General features: G+C 36.9%; 2 protein-coding genes across 12 annotated transcripts in view; one reads left to right on the top strand and one right to left on the bottom strand.

Annotated features, from left to right (window-relative positions):
* ptprt (protein tyrosine phosphatase receptor type T) overlaps nt 1–16,014 on the top strand; it is a 311,416-nt gene extending 295,402 nt beyond the window's left edge. For all 11 annotated transcript variants that reach the window (XM_086293067.1, XM_086293065.1, XM_086293066.1 and 8 more), the window contains 8 exons: nt 894–1,029; nt 3,434–3,583; nt 3,732–3,905; nt 3,998–4,129; nt 4,519–4,644; nt 6,703–6,866; nt 11,407–11,542; nt 12,999–16,014. In XM_086293067.1, the coding sequence (XP_086149193.1) occupies nt 894–1,029; nt 3,434–3,583; nt 3,732–3,905; nt 3,998–4,129; nt 4,519–4,644; nt 6,703–6,866; nt 11,407–11,542; nt 12,999–13,052 (1,072 nt within the window). In that variant the 3' untranslated portion in view covers nt 13,053–16,014. The remainder of the gene's footprint in view (nt 1–893; nt 1,030–3,433; nt 3,584–3,731; nt 3,906–3,997; nt 4,130–4,518; nt 4,645–6,702; nt 6,867–11,406; nt 11,543–12,998) is intronic.
* A 6,800-nt stretch (nt 16,015–22,814) lies between these two features.
* Nucleotides 22,815–24,913, bottom strand: LOC147331042 (uncharacterized). Its single transcript, XM_086294280.1, has 3 exons — nt 24,561–24,913; nt 24,384–24,476; nt 22,815–23,594 (listed from the first exon to the last, which is right to left on the bottom strand). The coding sequence occupies exons 1-3, from the start codon at nt 24,729–24,731 to the stop codon at nt 23,466–23,468; spliced, it is 393 nt and encodes a 130-aa protein (XP_086150406.1). The 5' UTR covers nt 24,732–24,913; the 3' UTR covers nt 22,815–23,465.
* Nucleotides 24,914–25,450: the final 537 nt, after the last annotated feature.

The following is a 25,450-nucleotide window of genomic DNA, read 5'->3' as shown; positions in this document are numbered from 1 at the left end:
AGTTGTATTTACTAAACTACAAGATACTCCCCCCCCCCCCCCCCCCAGTTTGTCAGTGTTCTTAGGGACACATTTACAGAGAAAAGAAAATTAGCATAATGCTGCAATAAAATAAAAAAAAGAACTTTGACGCGGAGCGGAAAGTTGTGCAGGTGAATTAATATCAGTGCAGCAATTTATAAACACAGATGGACTCATTTCTTTAAAAAAAAAATGATCAAAGCAACCTATCAAGACTAATGAGATGCCTGGGATGGGAGACTGCTAACTTCACAAACGTACAGCACAGAAACACTTTATAACTTTAACACCTTACGTTTTAGCATACATTTCGCTGCCAAAACAAAAGAGATATTCAGACCAGGGAGAGAAGCAGGAAGACAAAATGATATTCTCTGATACAAGGGCAAAATCTTCAGTCAGATTCTGACCTCACTCAGGGAGTGCTCAGTAAAACTGGGAAGCCGTTCTCTGGATGACTCCAGACAGCTCAGACAGAGTGCGGGATTCATCTTTTCCACTGCATAAATCTGTGTGTAACAGCCCATCACCAATTTTTGTGCCGTGAAAGGGAAGCTCCTACAAATACCTATGCAATATGGCTGCCCAGAGATCTGACTGCATCGTTTAAAAAAAACAAAAGAAAAAGAAAAACACTACAAATTATTAGAAATAAGTCTGTATGTTAGTTGCATTACCCAAAATGTCAGTGTTGAAGGGTTAAAAGTGATTGGTCTTACTGAAGGATATGAACAGGTCTCTGTTGTAAATGAGACATTGTGTCTCAGTGGGACTATCTGTATAAATAAAGGTTAAGAATAAAACAATTAAGTTGTTCATTATTACAATTTTGTTAGATTGAGAGTATCATGTTTGTTTATGATTGTCTCCAGTGCCGGTGCAGGGAGAACAGGCTGTTTCATTGCAGTGGACATCATGTTAGACATGGCGGAGAATGAAGGCGTGGTGGACATTTTCAACTGCATCCGAGAACTAAGGTCACAACGAGTCAACATGGTTCAGACAGAGGTAAGTGTAATTATGGAAAATAGATATAAATCATAGGCAAAATATCAATGACCATGACAATTTGCATATTAATGATCAAGCAACTGACCTCACAGCCCATTGTTCATTCAGTGCGCTGGTTTCAGTTATTGTGCAAATGTACTGTTTATAAGATTGGGGAAACCTGCAGTCAGCTGAGACTGAAGAAGTCACTTGGATGAGTGACAAAACATTGAAGATGCTACGTCCACATGAACAGAATCAACCTTTTGGGGCATAGGCAAAATAATATCTAAACACAGATGATGTTGAGTCTAGTTGGTCAAAACAAGTGGGTGTTCAGGTACGGCAGGCTGCTGGCTTAGACAATCATGAAAAGTTATGCATTATGGATTTTTAATTTTTCAAATAAAGTGTGGAGATTTTTGGTTCATGTTAAAATAAATCACCAGCACCTATTGTAATTATTACTGACTTGAGTTCTACAGAGGCTTTCCATCAAATTTTGATGAGCACATACTGGATACATTAACAAAGCATCTAGATACATTGCACTGAAGAAAAAACAACATTAACGTTTATTCCCTTTCAGTACCATACGTCATTTTGACTGCAGTTGTAAGTTTGAGATGTAGCATCGCAAAAAGTAAGACAGTATGGAGTATCCCAGGACTTCTAGCAGTCATCTATGATTTAATGCAGTTAGATTATTATATATTGAACATTAAACATTAAACATTCCCTAAATATCAGATGAAAACTAGTACAAAAACTCACACAGATATGGTATGCACCCAAACAAACACAAATTCAGACATAGACAATTTTAGGAGAGTTTTGTGTCAATGTGTGTATGCAATAGCTGGTAAGGAATATCAGAGATGAGATGTGACACCCCAGTCAAATGGATTGTATTAATTTATTATTTCTATAACAGATGACACGGGAGAGATTTGGTATATTGTCTGGTACTAGGGTAGTCACAACTATACAACAAGTTAAGATTTGAAGTGGCCAAGCATAAATCAGCACTGTTCAGTATTCCCAAAATACGGATGATGTTTCCTAAAACGTTCTGTCTTTGCTAGCTGGGTACTTGGGTTACTATCCTTTACATGGTGTTGTAATTTGTTCTAATTTAGTACTATCAAACGTTTTAAAGAGTCTGCATTTTCAAATGTTGGGTATTCCATTTTGGAACAGCAGCGTTCATTTCTTTTCTAAAGCTACCTTAAGCCGACCTAATCCGTTCCGCCTCTGCATTCCATTTGTGTTACTGATGAAAACCTTGCATATCCAAAAAGTCAACTTTTCCAGGAATAAAGAAAAACAGCCTCATTTTCAGACTGACAGCTCAAGCTCAGAGTATGAAATTGACTTTTGAATGGGTTTTAGAAGTGCCAGGTTCAGAAAAGTTACCTAGGGCATCACGTTGAGTGTTTTCAAATGACAGCAGTGGTATAAAAGCTAGTTTTGTGTATGTGTGTCTGTCTGTGCACATTCACGTGTGTTTTTATGCCTCTTGATACCAAGTTAAATGCATCCTGCCCTGTCTTTTGAATATGTGTGGGAGCAATTTGTGTCAGTGTTGAAGCTGCTTGATGCTATTATAATCCTGCTCCACACAACACAAAGCAATTAATCTTTTAAAAGGCACAGGGGAAAGAAGAGTGTGCGTAAATGTTTCAGTGAGTATGTGACGTGCATGTGTGTATACATGTGTTTTTGCGCGCAAATGTGTCTGTGCATGTCACTGGCATAGGTAATGGCCAGGAGAGGTCATTTCAGTGATGCTTTTAAAGCCTCTTCTCTGCTCCAAGGGCAACAATTAACATTCAACAGAGAGAGACCGAGAGATAAAGCGAGAAGCAAATTGAAAAAGCGAGAGGCAGCAGACAAACACAAGTGTGAGAGGAAACGAGCAACAGAGAAATAAAAACGGAGCCAACCCCAGATAAAAATGCACCGATAGGGGGACAGAAAGAGAGATAGAGGTAAATTAGCATGCACGGTGGCTGCTGTAGCTCATGGTAGCTGATGCATTTAGCGCAAGCTAGTGATTTGGAAGACAAAGAACATACTTGAGCCAGACCACAGAGGCACCACTAGCAAAGCACTGTGCCCTTTTAAATCACTTTCAGGCTCCCACAAAAGCACAAGCATGCAAATAATATTCATACACAAAGCAAACAAAAGTTGTGTTCACATTGGAATGTTTGAGTTTGTTGTCAGCTTGAAAAGACTTAATGCAGCTTTGCCCGACTGCATCATCTATTCCAGAGCTGTCATTGCTTACAGCTACTGTGAGGCACTGTGGTCCAGTCCAAGGGCTACAGGCAGGTTCAGTGCTGTTTGCTTGCATAAGCCAGTTTTGTATTTCAGTGAAAGAAATTTTGACTCCAGAACTCATTTTGCTTTGGTGCAGGAGCAGTATGTGTTTGTTCACGATGCCATCTTGGAAGCATGTCTGTGTGGAAACACAGCCATACCAGTGTGTGAGTTCAGAGCCATTTACTACAACATCAGCAGGTTGGACCCACAGACCAACTCCAGCCAGATCAAAGATGAGTTCCAGGTGAGCACGCACATTCACACCCGTTTGTCTTTTGTCATTTTTGGGAACACTCGCCACACGTGCATTTGAACAACACCCTAGCTGATAATGTGAATGTGTGGGTTCAAGTTAGATTGAAGGTTCAAATCATTGCTTTTCTGCCCGTCAGACTCTAAACATAGTGACCCCTAGAGTTCGTCCAGAGGACTGCAGTGTGGGTTTGCTACCCAGAAACCACGACAAGAACCGCAGTATGGATGTTCTACCAGCAGACCGATGCCTTCCTTTTCTGATTTCTGTGGATGGAGAGAGCTCCAATTACATTAATGCTGCATTAATGGACGTAAGTTTTTGTTTAAATGTCTGATTATGTATGTGTAAGCTTATCATACTTTGTATTGTGCTTTTTGATTGTTATTCGTTTCACCATTCTAGAGCCACAAACAGCCAGCGGCCTTCATAGTTACTCAGCATCCTTTGCCCAACACCATGGGTGACTTCTGGAGGTTGGTGTTTGACTACAACTGCTCCTCCATTGTAATGCTCAATGAAATGGATGCAGCACAGGTACAGGCACACACACAAAAAAAATCTACAAACATGTTCTGTACTTATTTTTGTCTAACTAACAAAAATACACTAGACATCAGCACCTGAAACTGACTGTACTATCAGATAGCCTGATGAATGTATCAGAGTTGATTTTTTTATTTACTCTATCACTTGTCTCTCCCATTTATTTCTATTTATTGCCATTTGTAACTGATTTGTAACATGGGCTACAGCAAGGATTCTTAGCTCATGGATCTGACCAAGAAGTAAAACCTGTCCCACTTACTGGAAAGAAATGTCATGTGAATGTACTTGTTCTAACTGGTGGACTTCATTTTCTCCAACCCATTCTTATTTTCTGCATTTTGTCTTTTTCTTCCAACCTTTGTGTTTGTTTTCTAAAGTTATGTATGCAGTACTGGCCAGAAAAAAATTCATGTTGCTACGGCCCTATTCAAGTGGAGTTCATATCTGCAGACATCGACGAGGATATCATCAACCGAATCTTCAGGATCTGCAACATGGCTAGGGTACTAAACGTTTACATATTTAATACAGTACTTCTTTTATTTGATAGTTAAGTTATAAAAAATTTTATGAGATTAGATGTTTTGCATGTAGAACATCTAAACAGCTTCAGTTTGTCTTTAGTCGGTGTCCTGGAACACACTTTGATAATTTCTCTTTTTTTGTCTTCTCTTCTCCTCCTTGACAGTTTTCAAATTACGAGTTCATGGCTAGATTTTGTGGCGCATTGCTTAATTCAAAGTCATGGAGCGCCTTTGTGTTTTAAGGCCTCTTCTTAATAAAATATGTGTTGTGGATTTCAAGGGACTCTATTATTTGACAAATGAAGCACTACTTTCCTGACACTTACTAGGAATACAAAATGTGTTTAAAGTTCAAGTAAAAGCAATAGATAGTGAAACAGTATACCGTGGAACACACCATAACAATACAGCAAAGACATTTTTTCATTGCATGCGACCTTTACTACGCAGTAGGCAGTTGGCAAAAGGATATGCAGCAAGGCTACCTGAGTCCTGGTTTGGTGACTACATAGAAAAAATGATAGTGATGTTGAATGTGGTAGAATAATGACAGTTGTTTTCTTTTTAACTCTACCTTTTTATCCTCCTCTTCCTTTTCTTGTCTTCTCCAACCTCTATGCACCTCTGTTCCCCTTTCACTTCTATTTCTCCTTTTCTTTTCCTTCCTATCTTCCTGCCTCTTCTTGTTACCCTCTTTTCATCTCATTTTCTAACTCATCCATGACCGCTCAACTCTAGTGGTGCCTTATCATCTGCATGTTCCTATGTATAGCACTTGGAGAACTCCCCGCTACCCTGCTATCTATATTCTCTCTCTCTTTCTCTCAAACACATCAGCGGTCTAGTGTGAAATGGCTCATATCATTGCCATAACAGCACATCCCACACTGCGAGTGCAGCTCCAGCCTAGCCGAGTCTCTATCGCCAATCACTTAGCCATCAAATGAGCAGAGAACAGTGAAAAAGTGGAAGGGAGAAAATGTTCGCAAGAAATACATGACAATACAAAGAAATAGGGGGAACAGACAAGTAGAATGAAGACACATAAATGCAGGGTACAGAAAATATTTTAGATTAGTGTTAATTGGTATAAGAGACTGGGTAATTTAGAGAAAGATGGACGTAGAGTAAAGGAGAGATGGAAGGGGAGAAAGTACATGGCAGGTGTACTGAAAAGACAAGGAAGGAAAAGTGGTATAAAAAATGATACTGCTGAATTTGTTTGGTTTGTGTGTAAATGTCAATGTGCATATGCATTTGTGACAAACATCAGTAAATCAGTCTGACAGTGATGGTGGATTTTGGTATTTTACTTGGTGCATGCCACTTGCCTTGGGCTAGACGACTGAAAATGTGCCATGTCTGCCATGAAATTGAATTAAACATAACAAGCTAAGGTCTTTGTTGAATCCAAGCCTATTTCTTTTGAAAAAACATTTGTTCAAAACCAGGAACTAATTGGAGCACAAAAGCCTGATTACATACAAAATGTGTTTTATGTATCAGTTTAACAAAATACTTACTTGGGTGGCATGAATGGCAGTGTCTCACTGGAATAAGGTCCTGGGTTTGGATCCAACGACTCGTTTTGTGTCCATCTCTCTGTATTGGTATTATGACTAGCAACCTGTGCAGGGTATGCTGCTTTTTGCCCTTTGCCCAGTGGGATAGGCTCTAGCCTCCTCATAGTCTGTAACCAAAAAAGTGGCTAAGAAAATGAATGGATGGATAATATTACCAAATAAGACCACAACTGAAAAACCAACTCTGTATTTGTTATAGTTGACCAGCTTTTCATCCAACTTTCCATATCATTTAAGCACAAACAGACCTGTTAGATGCAGATATATTTTCTAAAGTGAGCCAATGGGTTTCATTGGCCAACTTTGGTCTTAATTCTGAAAAACGGTAGCTTTAGCAATATCGCTGTGCATGAAATTGAAATGGTTCCATGGAATTACAGCATGATGTTGATTGTTGTGATAACAGCTATGTCAGCAGTGATCAAAACCCTAATCTTCACGTTTCTCTTCTTAGCCACAAGATGGTTACCGCCTGGTGCAGCACTTCCAGTTTATTGGCTGGCCAGCCTACAGGGACACACCTCTCTCCAAGCGCTCCATCCTGCAGTTGGTCAGGAGATTGGCTAAGTGGCAGGAACAATATGACGGAGGAGACGGGAGGACTGTGGTACACTGCCTGTAAGTATAGTCACACAGACACATGCAGACACAAATAATAGAAAACGTGATGAAATAGTAGACTGGAACAGTCACTGCTCAGTGAGATAACAGATCAACATAAATGGCAAGACAAATCTTCCCTTAGAGTGTATGTTTGTGACAGACAGAGAGGGAAGATGATTATAAAGTAAGCTGTGCACTTCTATAAAAGAACACATACACACTTTTAAGACAGATATTCACACACAAAAACACACTTTTTGTAGTTTTTGTACATGTTGAGTACCATTTCATGCTTTATGTTGTTCCACTTATCTGTCAAATATACACATGCCTCAGACTCAGCATTAACCTTGTGCTTGAAAGCCATATATATTCACTATTGATGTCAAAACGTCTGAAATGTCGGTTCATAAATGCTGTGAGACTTGTTATGAATTATCTTCGTTAAATATAAATGAGGCTCATGGCTTAAAAAGCCTGGAATGTGTCAAGTTTTAAAGAGGTCATCATTCATCTCTATTGTTATGTTTGGCTGTGCTGATGCATTATGGATCACCCACACGTCTGCTTGTGCATGCTACATTCAGATGTCCAGGTTTATTCAGTGTTTGGTACGGTGCTACTACTACTTCTGTTTGTACCAAATATATTTTAAACAACACTACACAATGTTTATTATACTACATAGATGAATGTGTGTTGGTATAGAAGTATAAAAACATAGCTCAGCTCGATACGAATTCACCCTATTTGAGCAGAGCAAATGAAGCTGATAATGAGGGAAGGAAACAGAAGCTGTAAAATCTATAGAAGAGAGAACTGCTAACAGTAACGTGTGTACACAGACACTGCCTATCTGTGGTGCTCATCCAATCAGCTCTCTGTGTAACAGCTCATTGGACCAATGAGGTATTGATGTGGGGTTTTTTGTTTTTGTTTTTTTAACAGTTTTTTGCTTATTAGCCTTTTCTTTCTTCACGTAACATAAAAAGAGGCAGACGTAAAAAAGAATAATTTTCATATCCTAGTTCTGAACTAAATTTACAGATTGTAAGTTATTTTTGAACATTTAAAAATAAATGTCCGTTGTAAAATAATCTGTCATTGTCAAATATTTTGTGAAGCTCTCAGTACATGGCTATGACTGTCATCCTTTTTCTGCCTGAAAGCCTAAATGGTTTAAGGCTGAAGCTTGTAACAGTCTACACTGCTACAGAACAATGTGCAATTCAGCTATTAGCCCTTATATGGAGAATAAAAGTTTAATAACTGGTGTCATATATGTTAGTAATCACATGCTTTGACCTTCATTTCAAATAACCCTGTCACCTATAGATATAGATATGATATTAATTTGAGTAAACTCTGTCAATCACTATAAATTAAATGCTCAAACTGGTATTTTAAAACACATTCTATTTAAATCTGCAACACGTTTAATTTCTGTGAAATTAAAACACTAGCAGATAAATTAAGATAGGAAGACCATTTGGGGACTAAATTCTTTAGTTATGCTCAAATCCAGTAAATGTGAGCGACAGAGATGTAAGCTGTCTCTGCTTCTGGCTGAAGACAGCTACACTGGCTAATCAACCCCAGCTATTGATTTCACAGACTCAGTAATACTAGCGATAAGTAGAAACATGATGGTTCCATCAGTAGATGGTGAAAATTGATTATTTTTCTGCTCCTCACTTGTCCTGAAGGTTGGAATTTGATGCGTCTTTAATACTGAGCACATGTCTTACTTTCAACAAGTCACACTGGGAGGAGCTTTTAGAAAATAGTGAGGAGTAGCACACTTAATTCAGCAATCTGCGTTTGCTGTATTTATCTCGAGTTATATAGATATATATTTTAGATAAAGCGAAGTAATAAAGATAAGGTGCCTCTTTATAACAAATTACTCATATTCAGCATGCAGCAGTTCATATCTAGACTAATGTGATTTCAAGTATGCCACAATTCATTTAAATCACATAGGAATTTATCTCATACAAACCACTTAACCACCAACCACTGACTGTCAGATCCTTTTTGCAGTAGATTTAGTTGTAATGTTTTGGATTTTGGTTTTGGCCGCTTTAAATATTTCACCTGAAACTGTGGATGAAGTAAACGCTAAAAGTAACCAATAAACAGGGGATGGCATCTAAACAATTTGGACTCCAATATATTAAAATGATTTTTTCAAAGCTCAAATCACATACCATACACAAAGGCGAACAAGCAAATATCAACCATTTATAAATACCTTTAAAAGAAGTGCTAACCCACCCACTATAGTAACCCATCTCTTCAGAGAAACTGGATGCACAGCTAGGTCACTTTCTTCCTAATATGTTCATCAATTCAGTTTGTTTTAAACTTTATGAAGATGTAGTTTGCCTGTTGCCAAAGAGTGACGCTACAATTTTAAACTTGTAGTTTGGAAAAATTTAAAATTAAAACATCTATGGGAAAAATTAATGCTTGTTGGTGTTTGTTAGTCAAAATGAGTATTTTCCTTGCCCCCTGATTGGCCAGACTTTGGGCAATTTAATTAAAACAAAAGTAAAATTTTCTAATTGCCTAGGGTTAGAGTTGTAGTTAGCCATCACTGATGATGGCTTATCACCTTAGGGAGTTGGACCATCACAGTTATAGTCAATACTATTATTATTATTATTATTATTATTATTATTATTATTATGACACCCCTCTTCTCATCTATCATATCAAATTTAGTGCAGTGTTATATTAACCAAGAGTGATGAGCCAAAATAGTGTTTTATCCATTTACTGATCTGAACACTAGCATTAGTCTAGAAACAAATTACAGCAAATATTCTTTTTAAATCAGCCATATTCACACAAGGCTCCTGTAGTCTAGCTAACACAATATAAGGTGACTGCAGTTGAAGTGGCTTTTTAATTTTGTTTGACGTCAGAGATGAACCACTTTTCAAATCTGGTATGTTTCTATGAAGATGTAAAGGTTACTCACTTTCCTTGACTGTTACTGCTACTTGAGTCCTGACAAGTCTGAAAAGTTTCATTTTCTGGTTGTTGTTCAGTACTTCATAATGTTCATGTATTTTAGCCCTAAGATGTATTTGACAGGACTAATGTAAAATGTATTTGCTTTCATTTTTTCACCATTACCCTAGAAATTAGTTTCTGACACTGAAGCAACTGTCTGAAATTTTAATCTAACATGAAATCAAGAAGTGCATGAGCAATACTTTTGCTTTTTAGTTGACTAATAACTAATGAAATTCAAACTAATGGGTGTATGTATGAAAAGGAAGAATTGCAAGCTTGCAGTCTGATATTATTGTATAAGTGGTTCTGAGACAGCAACAAAAACTTTCCATATATATTTTTAACCTTCTGAAGTGCTTCTAAAAAGCTTAGATTATAGACTTTCTATAAAAAATTCAGTCACTATCACTAACAAAGGTATTCCGAGTAGACTGCAAGCTGTAGCCGCCTTGGCATTCCTAATGCAGAATAGGTAGGCAGTGGATGATTTTTCTGATGGCTGTCACTCCACCTCGCAGTACCTAAATGTTTTATTCAGTCTCAATACTGAAGGAATTCAGCGGGAACCAAGTGAGATGGGAAAGTCTGGAGCTGTTTTCATGGTGGGTGGTCTGACTTTTCACTGGCAGACTGCTGATTGGGGCATATAGCCAGTAAACACACAATATATATATATATATATATGTATACATAAATATGTTTGTGTTGCTGGATCACTTTATACAGATGGCCCTTTGTCATCTATATAAAATGTTCATAAAGGCTTTTATTATTATTTTGATTTAAGTCAAACACATTTATTCAAATTTCTAAAATCCATTAGTGGCCTCTTTCTGCATACAGTGGCAGGTTTCTTTGTACTGAATTCTCGCTCTGTCACTTGCTGTCACTCTCTGTCCCTTAAAGCCTTTTTTCTCAACTCACATTGTCATACTTGTCACTTTTAATGCTAAAGGAACATCTAATATCTCCAACTTGGCTTTCAGGATCCTATTTACTCTCTACAGTGACTTGTTTTTCTGAGAGCTAATTAAACATTGTTTAGCTTTGTAAATCTGCTTTTTTCCACATTCTGTCATCTATACAGGCTACAAGAAGGAATATAACAACATATATCACCAAACCTAATAATTTTTCCTTATATCCCCTTAAAATGTTACAGGTTACTAAACAGAAACCATTCGTTAAATACGTCACAACAAGCAAACTAATTTAACCTCTATAGCCTGTTTTATAAGCTTTATTAAATTTCCAACTAGTGTTTAGGGTCCATACAATTTCAGGACATTATCCAATGACTGTCCTGGATAAGCAGTTAGGAGAATACCCCACAAAACTTTTCTAATATTCTCTCTACACCTGTATCTTTCCTTCATCTCATTCCATCCTGCTTTCTTTTTGACCTCACTATGATTTTCTTGACCTCCAGCTATGTTTCCAAAATGGTGATGATGCTTAATACTGAAGAGCCTCTGTCTCCCTTTCTCTCTTCATTTCTTGGTTCTACTCCTTTGTTCCTCCTCCTTTACAGAACTGGTGGTGGACGTTCTGGAACTTTCTGTGCCATCTGCAGCATCAATGAGATGATCCAGCAGCAGAATATTGTAGATGTTTTCCACACTGTTAAAACCCTGAGGAACAACAAGACCAACATGGTGGAGACTATGGTAAGAAATCACAATACATACGTTTTTGTCTCTGTGGTAGCAAACATGCAAGTATTCCCACACTACCAAAAATTTGTATTCACATACAGACAGGTCACAGCTGTTTCAGTGCTTTTCTCATCTCCTTTGTAAAGAATTTCTCAATTTGTTACTCACACCCATGAACTAAAGCACACCTGCTCACAGATGCAAGGTAAATGGATTATAACAGGCAATGTTCAGTATTTGCCAAAGCTTTAGTCCTTTAGTGGTATAAGTGAAGATTTAATTGTGATTGGCTATGTTTTTTGGGGTTTTATTTGTTTTTTTTTGTCACCATAAAGCAAAGATGTGGGTAAAAAGTGCTGGTGACCCTAAACTTTTTAAAAACTGGCTTTAAATTCCTAAAGGAGAAAAAGGTAAAACTGAGATGTCTTTGAGGTGATACCTCATGGTGTCATGGTGTTCTGGAGTGGCATAATATTCAGAGATATGTCAGAGAGTTGCCTATGGCACCCATATGATCTAGCTCCTCCAATCATGTGATTACCCAAAACATATTTAATGTATGAGAAGAATGAACCAGTCGGACAACTTGAGCAGGAAGAAAAAAGTTGTACAGAAGTCTTATTTACAGCTATGAAATTTGCAATGTTTTTATGATTTCTTTCTTTTTTATTGCCCAATTACCCCATCGATTCCCTTGGATTACTGTTTAAGAATAGCATTTATGTAAATAGTACCGGAAATGTTCAAATGTTTTTAGTTTGTTATCAGCAGCTACTTAATCTTGGTAGTAAGCAGAACAGCTTCGCACAAAGTGTTTTACCATTCAGTGAAATTAACAACAAATAATGTAAAGAATTCAAATAAGTATGGATTTATTTGACTCTTTGTTTCTTGTCAGTCAAAGATTAAAAGTGTTTCATTGTTCTTAATTCTTTGCCAAACATCCCAAACCATGAAACCATCTGGACATCGCACGTCATCACAGCTAGAGAATGATGACAGAATTGTTCATAAAGATGTGGCATTGGATTAGTTCACCCACATACTGCAGGCCAGCCAATCCAATCCTTTGCTGTCTGGCTGAGGCCAATATTATCTGCTATGCTGATAATGTTATGATTCTCAGTTCATGAATTATGACTCATTTTCATTGGTAAATATATGGAAATTGTGTTACTGTGTTCTATACTCGTCATCGTCGGTTGCATATTATGTTGTGAATTATATGTCACGAAATTTCATTTTTTGGTTTTGATTACAGTGCTCCAGTACTTTTTTTTTTATTTATAAATAAGTCAATATTTAGTAAATAGTTATGAGCGTAGAGTTTGGTTTTATTATACATGTTTGAAGTTTAAAGCCAAGCTGGGAGTGCAGCTATACATTTATATTGAGAGTTTGAGGGAAACAAAGCCAAATTTCAAGAATTTTCTGACTTAGCTTTGCTCGTTGTTTTATTTCTACACAGGAACAGTATAAATTCTGCTATGAAGTGGCTCTGGAAGCGCTCAACTCCTTCTGATTGGGTGTGGGCTAAACATCTCTATTCCCAATCGGCCATTTGTCGATGCCTGCCATTCTCAACGCAACACTGGGAAACACAGAGGGCAATACTGCTTTGTGTTGACCTGAATCCGACTGACTGAGCGTGCCTGTGTGTGTGGGTGTGTGCACGCACGTGTGTGTGCTTGTATTTGAGTGCATATGCACGTGGCTGTGTGTGAAGAGAGGGCATGCTTGCATATTTGAGGAAGTCTTTATCTATATGCGTGCCTGCAACAACACACACAACAAACCTGTACAGAAGAGGGAAAAGGCAACAAACATGCACACTGGTGATTTTAATGTCTGTTTGCTTCAGCAAGACTGGGGACTTTATATGCTTGTACAAAGAAAAAAAAATATGGTAAACAAAAAACAAATGTTTAAAAGACGCACCACTTTTACTCCTCTATTTCTCTGTCCTCTCTGCTGGGCTGTGATGTGACTATTGTACAGTATTTCCTTTTTAGATATATTCTACGCCTTGAATGTTGTCTCCCTCTGAAGGCTGGATGCCCACTGGAAGATTTTTTTTGGTAACTCTCAAAGGGAACGGAAATGTAAGTTTTTTTTTTACCATGACTCACTCAGCTTAGTTAACTCTTTTTTTTCCCTTCAAATTACATGCTGATTCCCTTTTGCCAAGTTAAAAGTTCGTTTGAATTATACTCGTAATTCTGTAATTGGCCTGAAAAGAAAATATGTTAGCATGGTTGTATCTTTTTTATAGTTTTATTTTCACGGAGTTCAAATGTCAGAAAAACACAAGAACAAAAAAATATATATAACCTACAATAAGTGGAGTCAGGGACACTGTGAAAAAAAATAACAGTAGAAAAAAAGGAAAAAAAGAAACCTGCCTTAGATTTAAGGCCAAGTCATGTCTCTGTTCTAGCTTTTTTTCACTGGGACAGTGGTGGTTTCATAAATGCTTTTGGAAGGCTTAAAAAAGACAAAATTAAAATCTTATTGTGTGCATCCACCCTTGCTGTAAATAGGATAAGACAACCACAATCAAACAAACAAACAAACAGGCAAACATCAGCAACTGGTACGTTACAAATTAATGTGATTTCAAAACACTATAACTCTAAAAAGTTAATGTCACTGTGTTACCATACCACAGACCGTCTCCACAGAAATGTCAAAAAAGCCGACATATTGTTCGCATATTGCACATTTAGCTAATGCCGCCGCATTCAGAATAACTTTTATAAAATTTGACTTTTTTATTATTTATTTATTGTGACACTTTTGGTACAGAATATGAAACAACCAGATAATACTTTGTCTCTAATATGATAACAGCACTACTATAATTTATTGAAAATGAGTCCCCAAATTCCCCATAAAGAAGTCAAAAATGTCCCCCCTCTAAAAACTACATAAACTATAACTTGCACTTTTGCATGTTTGTCCATTTTGGAATATTTAGACTTGGAATTCCTGACATTGAACAGCCTGGGGTAAATTCAAAACTGAAATCAGTGTTTGGTCATTTTATAGCAATTTGCTTAAATGTGAAATTGTTCAATAACTGAGTGTAGCTTACAGACGAATTAATCTACTTTAGTGTTGATGACTTGATTTTAACCTGGTCTACAGTGTTGTGAGTAGTCATTGATATTGGGCCACTATTTGGGTCTAAAAAATAAGCATTCAAATGATAAGAAATGAGTTAAACCTGCTGAGATTAAGAAAGGATTTAAGAATCCTTGATACTTAGAGCAGACTGGTAAAGAGTTCAGTAATTCTATGTATAATTCTACCTATAATAAATATCCAAGCTAAGGGATTGGGCCCATGTTTCCCCTATAACCTATGATTTAAAAAGAACATCACAAAACAAAGAGACAGGCCACATTTACATTTCTTTTATAATTAACGAATGCTTTACGTCAAGCCCGCTGAAATATACAGATATTAAAAATACATTTGAGAAAATCACTAACAGGAAATGATTTCAGTTAGTGTTTGACCCCAGGTTGAAAGGCAGTTAACATGGCTAATAGTTTAGATGCCTCTGCACCTTAAAGAACGTGTGGGAGTGTGGGAATTAATGAGAATTATGCATGGCATTGACCTCAGCTTCTCATTATCTCCTACTCATCTGGTCAGACTCTTCTATGCTATCCCATTTTCCCCTTATCCCAAAAGACTAAACCAGAATCTCATGTTATAGATACACCACCTGTATTTATATGAACAGCCTCTGAAATGTGTTGAATCTAAAGGTGATACTATTTTCAGATCTGTTTTACCTCTCTCTAAAACACTGTCATTCTAATAAAAAGGACCAGACTGATGGCTTAATTTTCAAACACTCAAAAAATCAGACTACTGAAGTGAATTATCTTAAATCCCAATGCATTAAAAATACATAATTGTCACCAATTACCTGATTTACTTTTTTCCCAATGCGAGAAAGTACGAACATTTTTAGATGCATTAGATTTTTTAGAATGATTTCATATAAAGTTCAGCTTCTGATGAACTTTTCTTTTGTTAGGAAACATTTCAGTGCTTATGGCAAGAGCTGACATACTTGTAGTTAAATGTTGTAGCAAACTATTCAATCTGTGCTTGCGTTGATTTATTTTTATTCTTATTTTTCTCTGGAGTCCAGTCAGGCTCGTTAATGGACCTATCAAAATAGTGAGAGTGCTGTATTGAAGACAATGTGAATGCTGGATATCTTGATCCTTTTGTTCACTGATGCTTTATTTTATTGACTTGAATCATGGCCCTTCATATGTATTATATATTTTTTAACGTTCTTTTAGATTATTTTTGTCTTGAATTTGTACATTTCTTTTGTATAATTATTATTCTGATGATTATTTGTCTAGCAAAGTGCTGTTTAGATCTGGTGATGCCATTACCATTGGTTGTTTAGTTGTTTGAAATGTGGTTAACATGAAATAAAGGGACCAAAATGTTGAATGTGATGTCGTCTCTGTCTTCACAGCCTCTAATTTTGATGTATGAAATAATTACGCTAAAGCTTTCAGAGACATTCTTAATGTTTGAGGGACTTCACTTCACTAGATCATTTTCTCTCTCTTCCTAGGTGATCAGTCAATTTGGCAAGTAGGAACTAACCGTTTTTAACTGTCAAAAGAATTAAGGATATTAAACCTACCAATTTTTAAATTTCCACCTTTAAAGTCCATATTGTGATGCTTATTTCTGATAAATTATAAAACACAGCCAATATCCACAAACAGGGACTAGATGCATAAAACCTTGTGCATAATCAAAAGCAGACTTTGAGGTTAGAAATTTGTTTAAATCTCTGTTTGGCATAAAAACAAAAACCTGCCTATGCCTATGAGTGATTGACAAAACAGAAAGAAAGAGCAAAAAACAGGAAATAAAATATATGAGTAAATGTAAAAGTCACCCTATAACATCTATAAAGGATCTGACCTTGAGGTCTCCACTGTTTCATCTCATACATGCCACAAGCTCTCACTGTGACCCCAGAACTGAGGCTGATGGAAAAGTAAGAAAAACCACAGGTCTTTACTGGCTGTTTCCCCCCCCCCCCTCTTTCTAATCAATCAGATTCAGTGATGAACGGAGCTCCAAGCCAACAGCCTCATTCTTTATTTAGCTAGTTGATTCCCAAGGAGCTCATAAATATGCATGAGCTTGAGATTAGCATAGGCACCAAGGACAGGGCCTGTACCTTGGCATTATGACGATCAATCAGAAACACTAAGGGGCTCCTCAGAGGGAAGCTGTCTGTCAGCTTGGCTTTGGGCTGAGGTGATGTATGCACACACACATAAAAACGGTACGCTCAAAGCATACATAACACACACATAAGTCTGCATGCATCTACACACACCCAGGAAGAGCAACACAAACAGAAACAAACACAAAGCATATGCACACCTAAAGGGAGAAGCAAAGCACAAAAATGCACACACAGTCTCTCACAAACACACAAACATGGATACATAATCAGTGTTAATGTCTATTATTAATCTGATGTTCCTTACACCCTTAGTCTCTCTTCTGATTCATATTTTTTAAACTCCTTTTCAGAACAGACTTCATAATGAGGTTGAAAATTGGCCCATTTCATTTGCTCTCACAGAAATGTCATTATCTGCGGGAAGAAGGAGGGGTGTTGTTGGCACAGTATGTTGGTACAGTAATATACTGTTCTTCCATTCTGTGTGTGTGTGTGTGTGTGTGTGTGTGCATATATCCCCTTTGTTTACCGTGGTCAACACTGCTGTATTTATTCTGTGTATGTAATACAACTAGTGACAGCTGTGGTAAGATTCCCTTTAGGCTTTTAACATGCTTAAATTATTTCTCTGTGCTGAATGCTAGAGTCTTATTCATTCCAACATAAATTTCAGTGCAAATATTTCTTTCCTCGATAGGTTTAGACTTGTTCGGCACATGGCAAGCACTTTGACGATTTTTCTGAACATAACTTTTGTTCTTTTTTTAACAGTGCAATGACACAGAAACTATGCTGGCAGGAGCTCATCCAATAAAAAGTTTGTAAAATGTCTCAACAAACTCCAAAGTAGCATACTGCTCCCTCCCTTTTCTCATTATGCTCAAGCACAAATGCAAAACGTGTGTCTTTCCACTCCAGTAAGTGTACTGGTGAATGAGAGACACTACATGACTGAACAGCCAATTGGGAAAATGACACTCGCATCTCCATCTATCCATCCCTCCATCCATCCATCCTTATCCGGGTACAGGTCGCGGGGACAGCAGTCTTAGCAGAGAAGCCCAGACTTCCCTCACCCCAGCCACGTCCTTCAGCTCATCCTGGGGGTCAAAATGACATTCCTAAGCCAGCCAAGAAATATAATCTCTCCAGTGATTCCTGGGTTTGCCCTGGGGCCTTTTTCCCCTGGGCATATCAAAAATCCTGAAAAACACATTACATAAATATTATAAATTGATTTACGTCACTGAGTGAAATAAGTATTGATCTTCTACAACCTACCCAGAATTGTGACTGCGTGGCACACAGATTATAATCAGTTAGTTTTAGATACTCCTGATCTTAACTTGTCATGTGTATAAAACACACGTTTGAGCCTGGTTCTGTCGGATGTGCCAGTGGTGTGCTGAATGAACAAAATATATCGCCGACTGGAAAAATTTATAGATAAACATAAACTACTCACCGAGAGTCAGTACGGATAAAGATCAAGCAGATCGACATCTTTGGCACTATTAGATTCAATAGAATACATCACAATTCCATAGACAAAAAGCAATATGTAGCTGGGTTATACATAGACTTGAGGCATTTGACACTATAGATCATGATATATTAATAAGAGAACTGGAACGTTATGGTGTCAGAGGGGTAGTTTTAAATTGGGTCTGGAGTTATTTAAGTGACAGGAAGCAGTTTGTGAAATTAAATGGTGGTTGCTCCTTATGTATGGACATTGCTTGTGGTCAGTTTTGGGTCCAAAATTCTTCAACTTATACATTCATGACGTATGCTTTTCGTACATCTCCAACACCACACATACCATACTTCTCTCCACTACAACATGTGACCTTATCAATATGGCATACTGTTGTAGAAAACGTGGGGTAGCTACTCTGTGTTAGTACTTTTTGTATGAGTGTCATTTTCCACAAAAGCTCTGATCCCAGCACAAACATTTGGCTCATTTACCATTTCTTTCCTCTGTATAAAGTGAGCGATTGTTCCATTCTCTTTGCTAGTGGGAAGCTAACGAGATGCTAAGTCATGCATGACTTAAGGTGCAATCTATCAGCTCCACACTTGTTCACTTCTGCTGGATTTCTGTGAAACACAACCCAAAATGAAGACGTTTGGGAAATCTTTTTTTCTGTGAAACAAAATAGGTCAATTCTGAGACTGTCACAATACGTCTGTAAAGGTTCAACCTTTAAAATGCTGGTTTTCATTTGTAGATTTATATTATGCTGCTGATCACTACATTTGACGAATAGAGTATGCTTACAAATGAAGGGAAAGGGTTAAGATGAAACACTGATTTAATTGTTCAAATCTATTAAGTAGGCTCATGTTACAAAAGCTTGTAAGTTTTCTTTTAATGCAGCCCCAAGATTTACAAATAGACTAATAATTTTTTTAAATAATCATCACACAAACGCAAATTATGGTAAATATTTAGGGGTAATGCTGTTTACTTAGTGTATTACCTATTGGTTAAATTTCATGTGTTTTCCTCACGCTGTATCCTCCTACGTTGCTTGCTGCAGGGAGTGTTATTTTCATACATCATTTAACAATATTTTTATGGAATTTTAAAGCACAACGTACCGACTAATCTTAAATTTAAAACTGAGCTCCTCTCATCTTATGCTCCTCACAGACATCCTCTTATTTTCGAGGCTGTTGACTGAACTGCACATGGATTGTTACTATGTACCTACAACATTGTAATGCTGTCAATATGTGATTGATGAGTTGACTTTCATCTTGAATTCGAGGTCTTTATAAAAATTGTTAAATATGTGTTTATGAATTAGAACCATCTTTATACATTATACCATTTTCAGAGACTCAAAACTAAACAGAGAATACTTTGGCAAGCAGTTTCATGGCAATGCGAGTCCTGTACCCACGTTATTTCATGCCAAATGAAGCATACACAATAACCAAAGCTTAAGTAAAGTGTTTTGCTTTCTTTGTTATTTTAAATACGCTGCCCAAATATGCCATTATTAGGCTGAAAAAAAAAAGAATAAATAAATAAATGATAACCTTATCAGAGCAAAAGCAAAAAACTTTAACAGTGTCCATGTTCCCAATCGGATTCTTTATAAAGAAAGAATGCACTGACCAGCTCAGTAATGTTAAAAGGCCATAAAGACCATAGAAGACAGCTACAGTGAATGATGACAGGTAATTTGACTGAACTTTTTGGGTGCCTAACACAATGAGGGTGTCTAGGTCAGTGGGTTCAGGATCATGTGTTTGCTGTTGTGTATGATCCTAACGCCTTAACCTTGTAACTTTCATTTTATACTGGGATGGTTTGAAGCCAGAACAAATTGGAAGTGGATTAGCAACTAAAACTTTGCAACCATCGTTCTTACCTCAAAAATGGGCTTAAAGCCTCCGGGGTCTTATCATGACTAGGGGGAGGCAGACGCAGTAGACTGACATGGAGTTCAACGCTGCATCTGCAATAGTCGAAGTCCAGTCTGTTATGAAGAACAGGGAGTTGAGCCTAAAGGCAAAACTGTCAATTTACTGGTCTCCCTGTATTTCTACTGTCACCTCAGGTCATGAGCTGTGGGTTGTGATGAAAAGAATAAGATCTAGGGTATATTCCATGAGCTTCCTTTGACGGACATATGAACTCACTTTCAAATTTTAGGTTTAGATTTTAGGAAAACAAAGTAAAGTTTTATTCATCTGAGATGCCTTCTGGTCACCAGGTGAGGTGTTCTAGGAATTACCAGCTACTTATGCCCAGAGCATAACTAAATCAGACTTAGCACACCCTGCAGAGATCATGTGTGATATCTGACTTGTGAATGACCTCGGAAGATGAGCTAGAAGATATTTCAGCGAAGAGGGACATTTGAACAGCTCTGCTTAGCTGTCAGTTTTGCTTGGACAGGAGCAAATAGTAGAGGATGGATGTCATTCTGAATAGTCTATTTTTTATCTGCTGTCATTAACAGCAACAACAACAATAATAATAATAATAATAATAATAATAATAATAGTTTGAATTTATGCATTTCAATTTTTTTTGACAAATAAAAAGCAAACAAACAAAACTTAAATTTACCAAAACAAGACATTAACAAAGGTCAATAAAAATGATCTATGAAGAAGATCAAATAAAATGAAATATAATATAATAAAATAGAATTATTTGCTACTCAAGACAGCAATTGAGTTCCACTCCCCTCTGAAATTTAATGAAGGACACAGCACATAATTGGATGTAATGAATTTGAAGTGGAGGCAACGTTTCTGCTGACTAGCCTCTAAAAATTACAAAGGCAGTTAAAAAGAAAGGAGGTAAGGGCAGCTATGGAAAAGAGAGTAATGGGGGATTAGAGAGGATTATGTAGTAGAGTAGTAGAGCACCGTACTTGATTATTGAACAGAGACATAGTAAAATTATACAGGAAATTACTACTTCACTAAGATAAGATGCTATTCAGTCATGTTTACCATAACACTGACTGGGAAAGGAAATTAACTGAACTTGAGTAAAAAAAACCAAACACATAAAAAAATAAAATAAAATCTAACATTTTCTTAAATTGTCATGGGAAATTTGTGTGGCAGGCAGGGAGTGGAGCCAAATGTGGGACTCCACAGACAAACATGAATGCAAAGCACAGTTTTATTGGCTGGCAAATGGCAGATTTTAACAAAATATAAGGCAGAGCAGAGCTGGAGCAAACTGACTAAAAATTAACATTGACAGAACATGAGGGGAGATCACAACAAGGGAAGAAGGAAACTAAGGGCTTAAGCACACACATGAGGTAACAAGGGAGATGGAACACAGTACAAAACACAGGTGAACTAAATCTGACTAACGAGACAGATAAAGCAAAACGGATCATAACAAAATAAAGCAGGAAGTAGCACACACTGCAACACAGAATAAGACATGTGAACTTGACACTGGGACTGGGGAACAACAGACATGGAGACAAGGAGAGAAAAGGATGACACACAGAGATGAAACTAAGATAAACACACAAAGGCACTGAAGACAGAAACAAAGAGATGAAATGAGGACACACTGGACACGAAAGAAGAACTAAAATAAAACAAGAAATCAAGACCAATAAATAAGAAACTCAGAGGTACTAGAACATAACATCTTCGGAAACTAGAACCCAAATTATCTAATAGCTTTCCAAGAAATACACAAGTCCAGAATAAAACTCTAAATACTGGGACCATGATATAAATGTTAATGTCATTTCATTTCTTTTCTTTTTTTAAAGCAAAAATGCTTTGTTTACACTCAAAAAAATAAGTCATTGGATGAACTCAATTGGACTGATGGCAGGTTTTCCACGTAATACATCTATTTTGGTCCAACCTAATCTACATACATCATGACAATTCAATTAAATTGAGTCAGTAGAACACAATTTCGTAAATACTGCTAAAATGAAAAAAAGTACATTAAAATGATGTGAAAGGTTTTGGTTGGTCCAACTCAATACAATGTCATTCACTTGAGCTAGATTTTCATTGCATTGAAATCATTATTTTGAGTTCAACTAAATCATAATTTTCATTACCAGAAAACTAATTTAATTATTAAAATAATGACAAAATGAATTTGTTTTTACAACTCAGGTTTATTCACTTGAATTAAAAGCAGAAACAGAATATTTTGTAAATAAACATACATGTCACATGGTCAAATCAACCTTAACAAAAATCAAAGTGCTCACAAAAAAGTGCTGACGTACATTTGTAATGAATGTCAAATCTGAATAGCACACACCTCTGTACTACTAGGCAATACTGAAAACAAACTGGAATCTGTAAAATCAGATTTCACTTCAGAATCATTGTATATATTTATAGTGACACTTGCAAATTCACAATGATAACCTACTAAACATTTCAATTCACACCATAGTATGGCAGTCACTGAAGATTTGAAACAACCCAACAATACATAAATACACACACATATACATAAATACACACACACACACACACACACACACATATATATATATATATATATATATATATATATATATATATATATATATATATGTGTGTGTGTGTGTGTGTGTTTTCATGACGAACATTTTTCTGTTACCAAGGGGGAGGTATTTTAATAAAAAAAAAATCTTTCAACTTTACTTCTCCAAAACCAATTACATGTAAACATTTACAAGCTTATAAGAACGGGAAGACCAACTTTAAAACACTGGAAGACACAAAACTTGTCAACATTTTTCTATTACCTTTGCAAATCCCAAAAGCAATCAAAAAGAAAATGGTGGTTACAACCATGAAACTTTTTCTGAGCTAAATCCCCAGTCTTTTCATCCATCTATAGTAGTACAGATTAAAGGTCACATCACTCACAACATAACAGCAGACAAAAATAGACAACTTCCATTTGGCCAAAAAAAAGAAAGAAAAAAAGGTCACAGTTTGAACAAAAGATATAAAAAGGCCAAAATCAACTTTTGTGCTGGGTCTTGTTTGCCTAAGCAAACATCTTCATTTTCATTTGCTGCATCTTTGTACTGAGCCTTTGTCCATCCAGATTCATCAAAATCTTCTGACAGAACTCAAACGTGTACTTGTGGTCATTTGGATAGCTCAGATCAAGTGCATAAATCAGTCCAAAGAGGACGATGAATGCCATGATGACACTACCGAGGTTGTTCATAACTGTAGTACCTTCAATGACAACTCCAACATCCTCTGGCTCCTGAATCCCTTCTCTTCTGATGGTGTAAATACAGTGACAGTTGCTGCAGTGGACCTCAACCGTTCATCCTCAGTGGAGGAGGTCTGAAAAACAGGTTGTTTCAGGTTTAAGGGCTCTGTCACTTGGAAGGGGAAATATTATGCAAAACTCAGCTTTTGTATCCTTTTGTGCTGAAACATAGGTCTCTACCGCCTCTATAAACACTCCAAACATAAATAAAACCTGTCAATCTGTTTCCTATCAATAGTTTGGGTTCAGGTATTATGTACCTCCCTTTGGGAGGGGCTTGATATAGAGCAGGAGCTCCTCCAGTGTCTATCAGTGTGTGTGTGTGTGTGTGGGCTGGGTCAATTTCCCTTATTTCATCACAATTGGGAACCTTTTGAAACAGCTTGTTTTATGCACATTATTCCTGAAACCAGGAGATTGCTGTAATGGCAGTGACACTAGTTAGTGTCTTGATGCAATCTGCTGTGTTCCTTATAATGAAGACTTTTTACTAATTGGCATAATAAACTGAACTCCACTGGAGTGTTTACTTTCTGAAGTGCCTTGAGATGACTGTTGTTGTGATATACCGCTATATAAATAAACTGAATTGAAACACTGACAGAAAATGGATGAATGTTTTGTCCACATTTACTGTGTTTATAGAGGCAGTAGATACCTACATGGCAGCACCAAAAGAATGAACAATTGAATTTTTGCTGAAACTATCCCCTTAAAAAGTGCTCTCCAGTGCAAGTTTCAACAATGACTATTAAGAATAATACTATTTCACAATTATATTGTCTCTTTTGAATATATGAGGATTTTGTGTGCGATGAACCTAACTCAAATTGAATCTAGAAAAGAAGGTGTGATAAGCGTACCAGATACTCCTTGAACAGTAGGTCTGGATCTTCATTAAAGTAGATCACCAGGCTTTTAAGAGTATGCTCCCTCTTTATGTCGATGTCATCATACTAATGCAAGGGTGGAAAAAAAATGGTGAAAAAAATGGAATTGATTGATTGCATTTAATTGATGGGTTTATCATTAGTACCGACCAAACTACTGATCGCCATGATATCCTTGATCTTTTGGCCCTTTGCTCCTTTGCTCCCCTGAAAATTTTGCATCAGCTTGTCTGTTAAATTGTCCAGCTGAGCCAAGAACTTCGCCTGCAGGGGTTTTGTAGTGATCTGCAGGAACTCTGCATTCACCTGGAAATAAAACATACACAAATATAATAAACTAGAAGTTTAAATACAGACTGCTGAATCAACACACTGAAAGTTGCTAAACATTTGAACCATCAGTGAAGTTTGTCAAGACCTAAACTGTTTTTAGCTGAGTTTAGGAATATATCGCCACCTGTTGCTTTGGCATGTTCCTAGCAGCGTTTTCCTTCATTTTTGCGTTTACCTGTGGACGGGATTATCTTTTAAAACGAAAACGGAAAATCTCCGTTTTCAAAAATACCTGTGTAAGTGTGGACGTAGCCGAAATCTTTTATAATAATAAATAGGTTTGAACGTCATGGGAGTGCGCATTGTGCTGCCTGCAGTTACTCTTCCGGCCACATGGTTCGCTTTTGGTAGCACCCTCAGTAAACTATGTAGTGCTTTTAAAGACACCTCAAAACGATACTTTCTACTAGAAAATGGCATATAATAATAAACACAGAATACCACATTTTTAGATTATAAAAAGAAAACAGTAAGAAAGAAGTTAGCTATAGGACATCATCTTTCATTGAGCACAATGGCTAGCTGCTAATAAGCTAGCACACGCTCCGACTTAAAAGTTGGCAGCTACACAATTTCTCCTCTAAAACAAGGCACTTTTGAAAAGACCTGGCTATATTGTCAAAAAAAAAAATAGTATTCAAGCAGAGAAGAGAATGGTAGCACCACCAAAAGTTCAAAAAACAACTGTTACAAGCTTCTATGATAAA

The sequence above is a fragment of the Aulonocara sp. 'chitande type north' Nkhata Bay genome, linkage group LG5, assembly GCF_057382095.1.
Source record: "Aulonocara sp. 'chitande type north' Nkhata Bay isolate Kocher_YH1m ecotype deep benthic linkage group LG5, A_spYH_male_GT1.1, whole genome shotgun sequence".
Lineage (NCBI taxonomy): Eukaryota > Metazoa > Chordata > Actinopteri > Cichliformes > Cichlidae > Aulonocara > Aulonocara sp. 'chitande type north' Nkhata Bay.
The sequence above is the reverse complement of the archived record's forward strand: the minus strand, read 5'-3'. Positions and strand labels throughout refer to the sequence as shown.

Coding starts and splice junctions, on each gene's coding strand:
- LOC147331042 (XM_086294280.1), bottom strand. CDS start 24,731: ATGTTTTATTTCCAGGTGAATGCAGAGTTCCTGCAGATCACTACAAAA. Junction 24,477..24,560: donor TCATGGCGATCAGTAGTTTG/GTCGGTACTAAT, acceptor CCCTTGCATTAG/TATGATGACATCGACATAAA. Junction 23,595..24,383: donor TACTGTTCAAGGAGTATCTG/GTACGCTTATCA, acceptor CCTGTTTTTCAG/ACCTCCTCCACTGAGGATGA.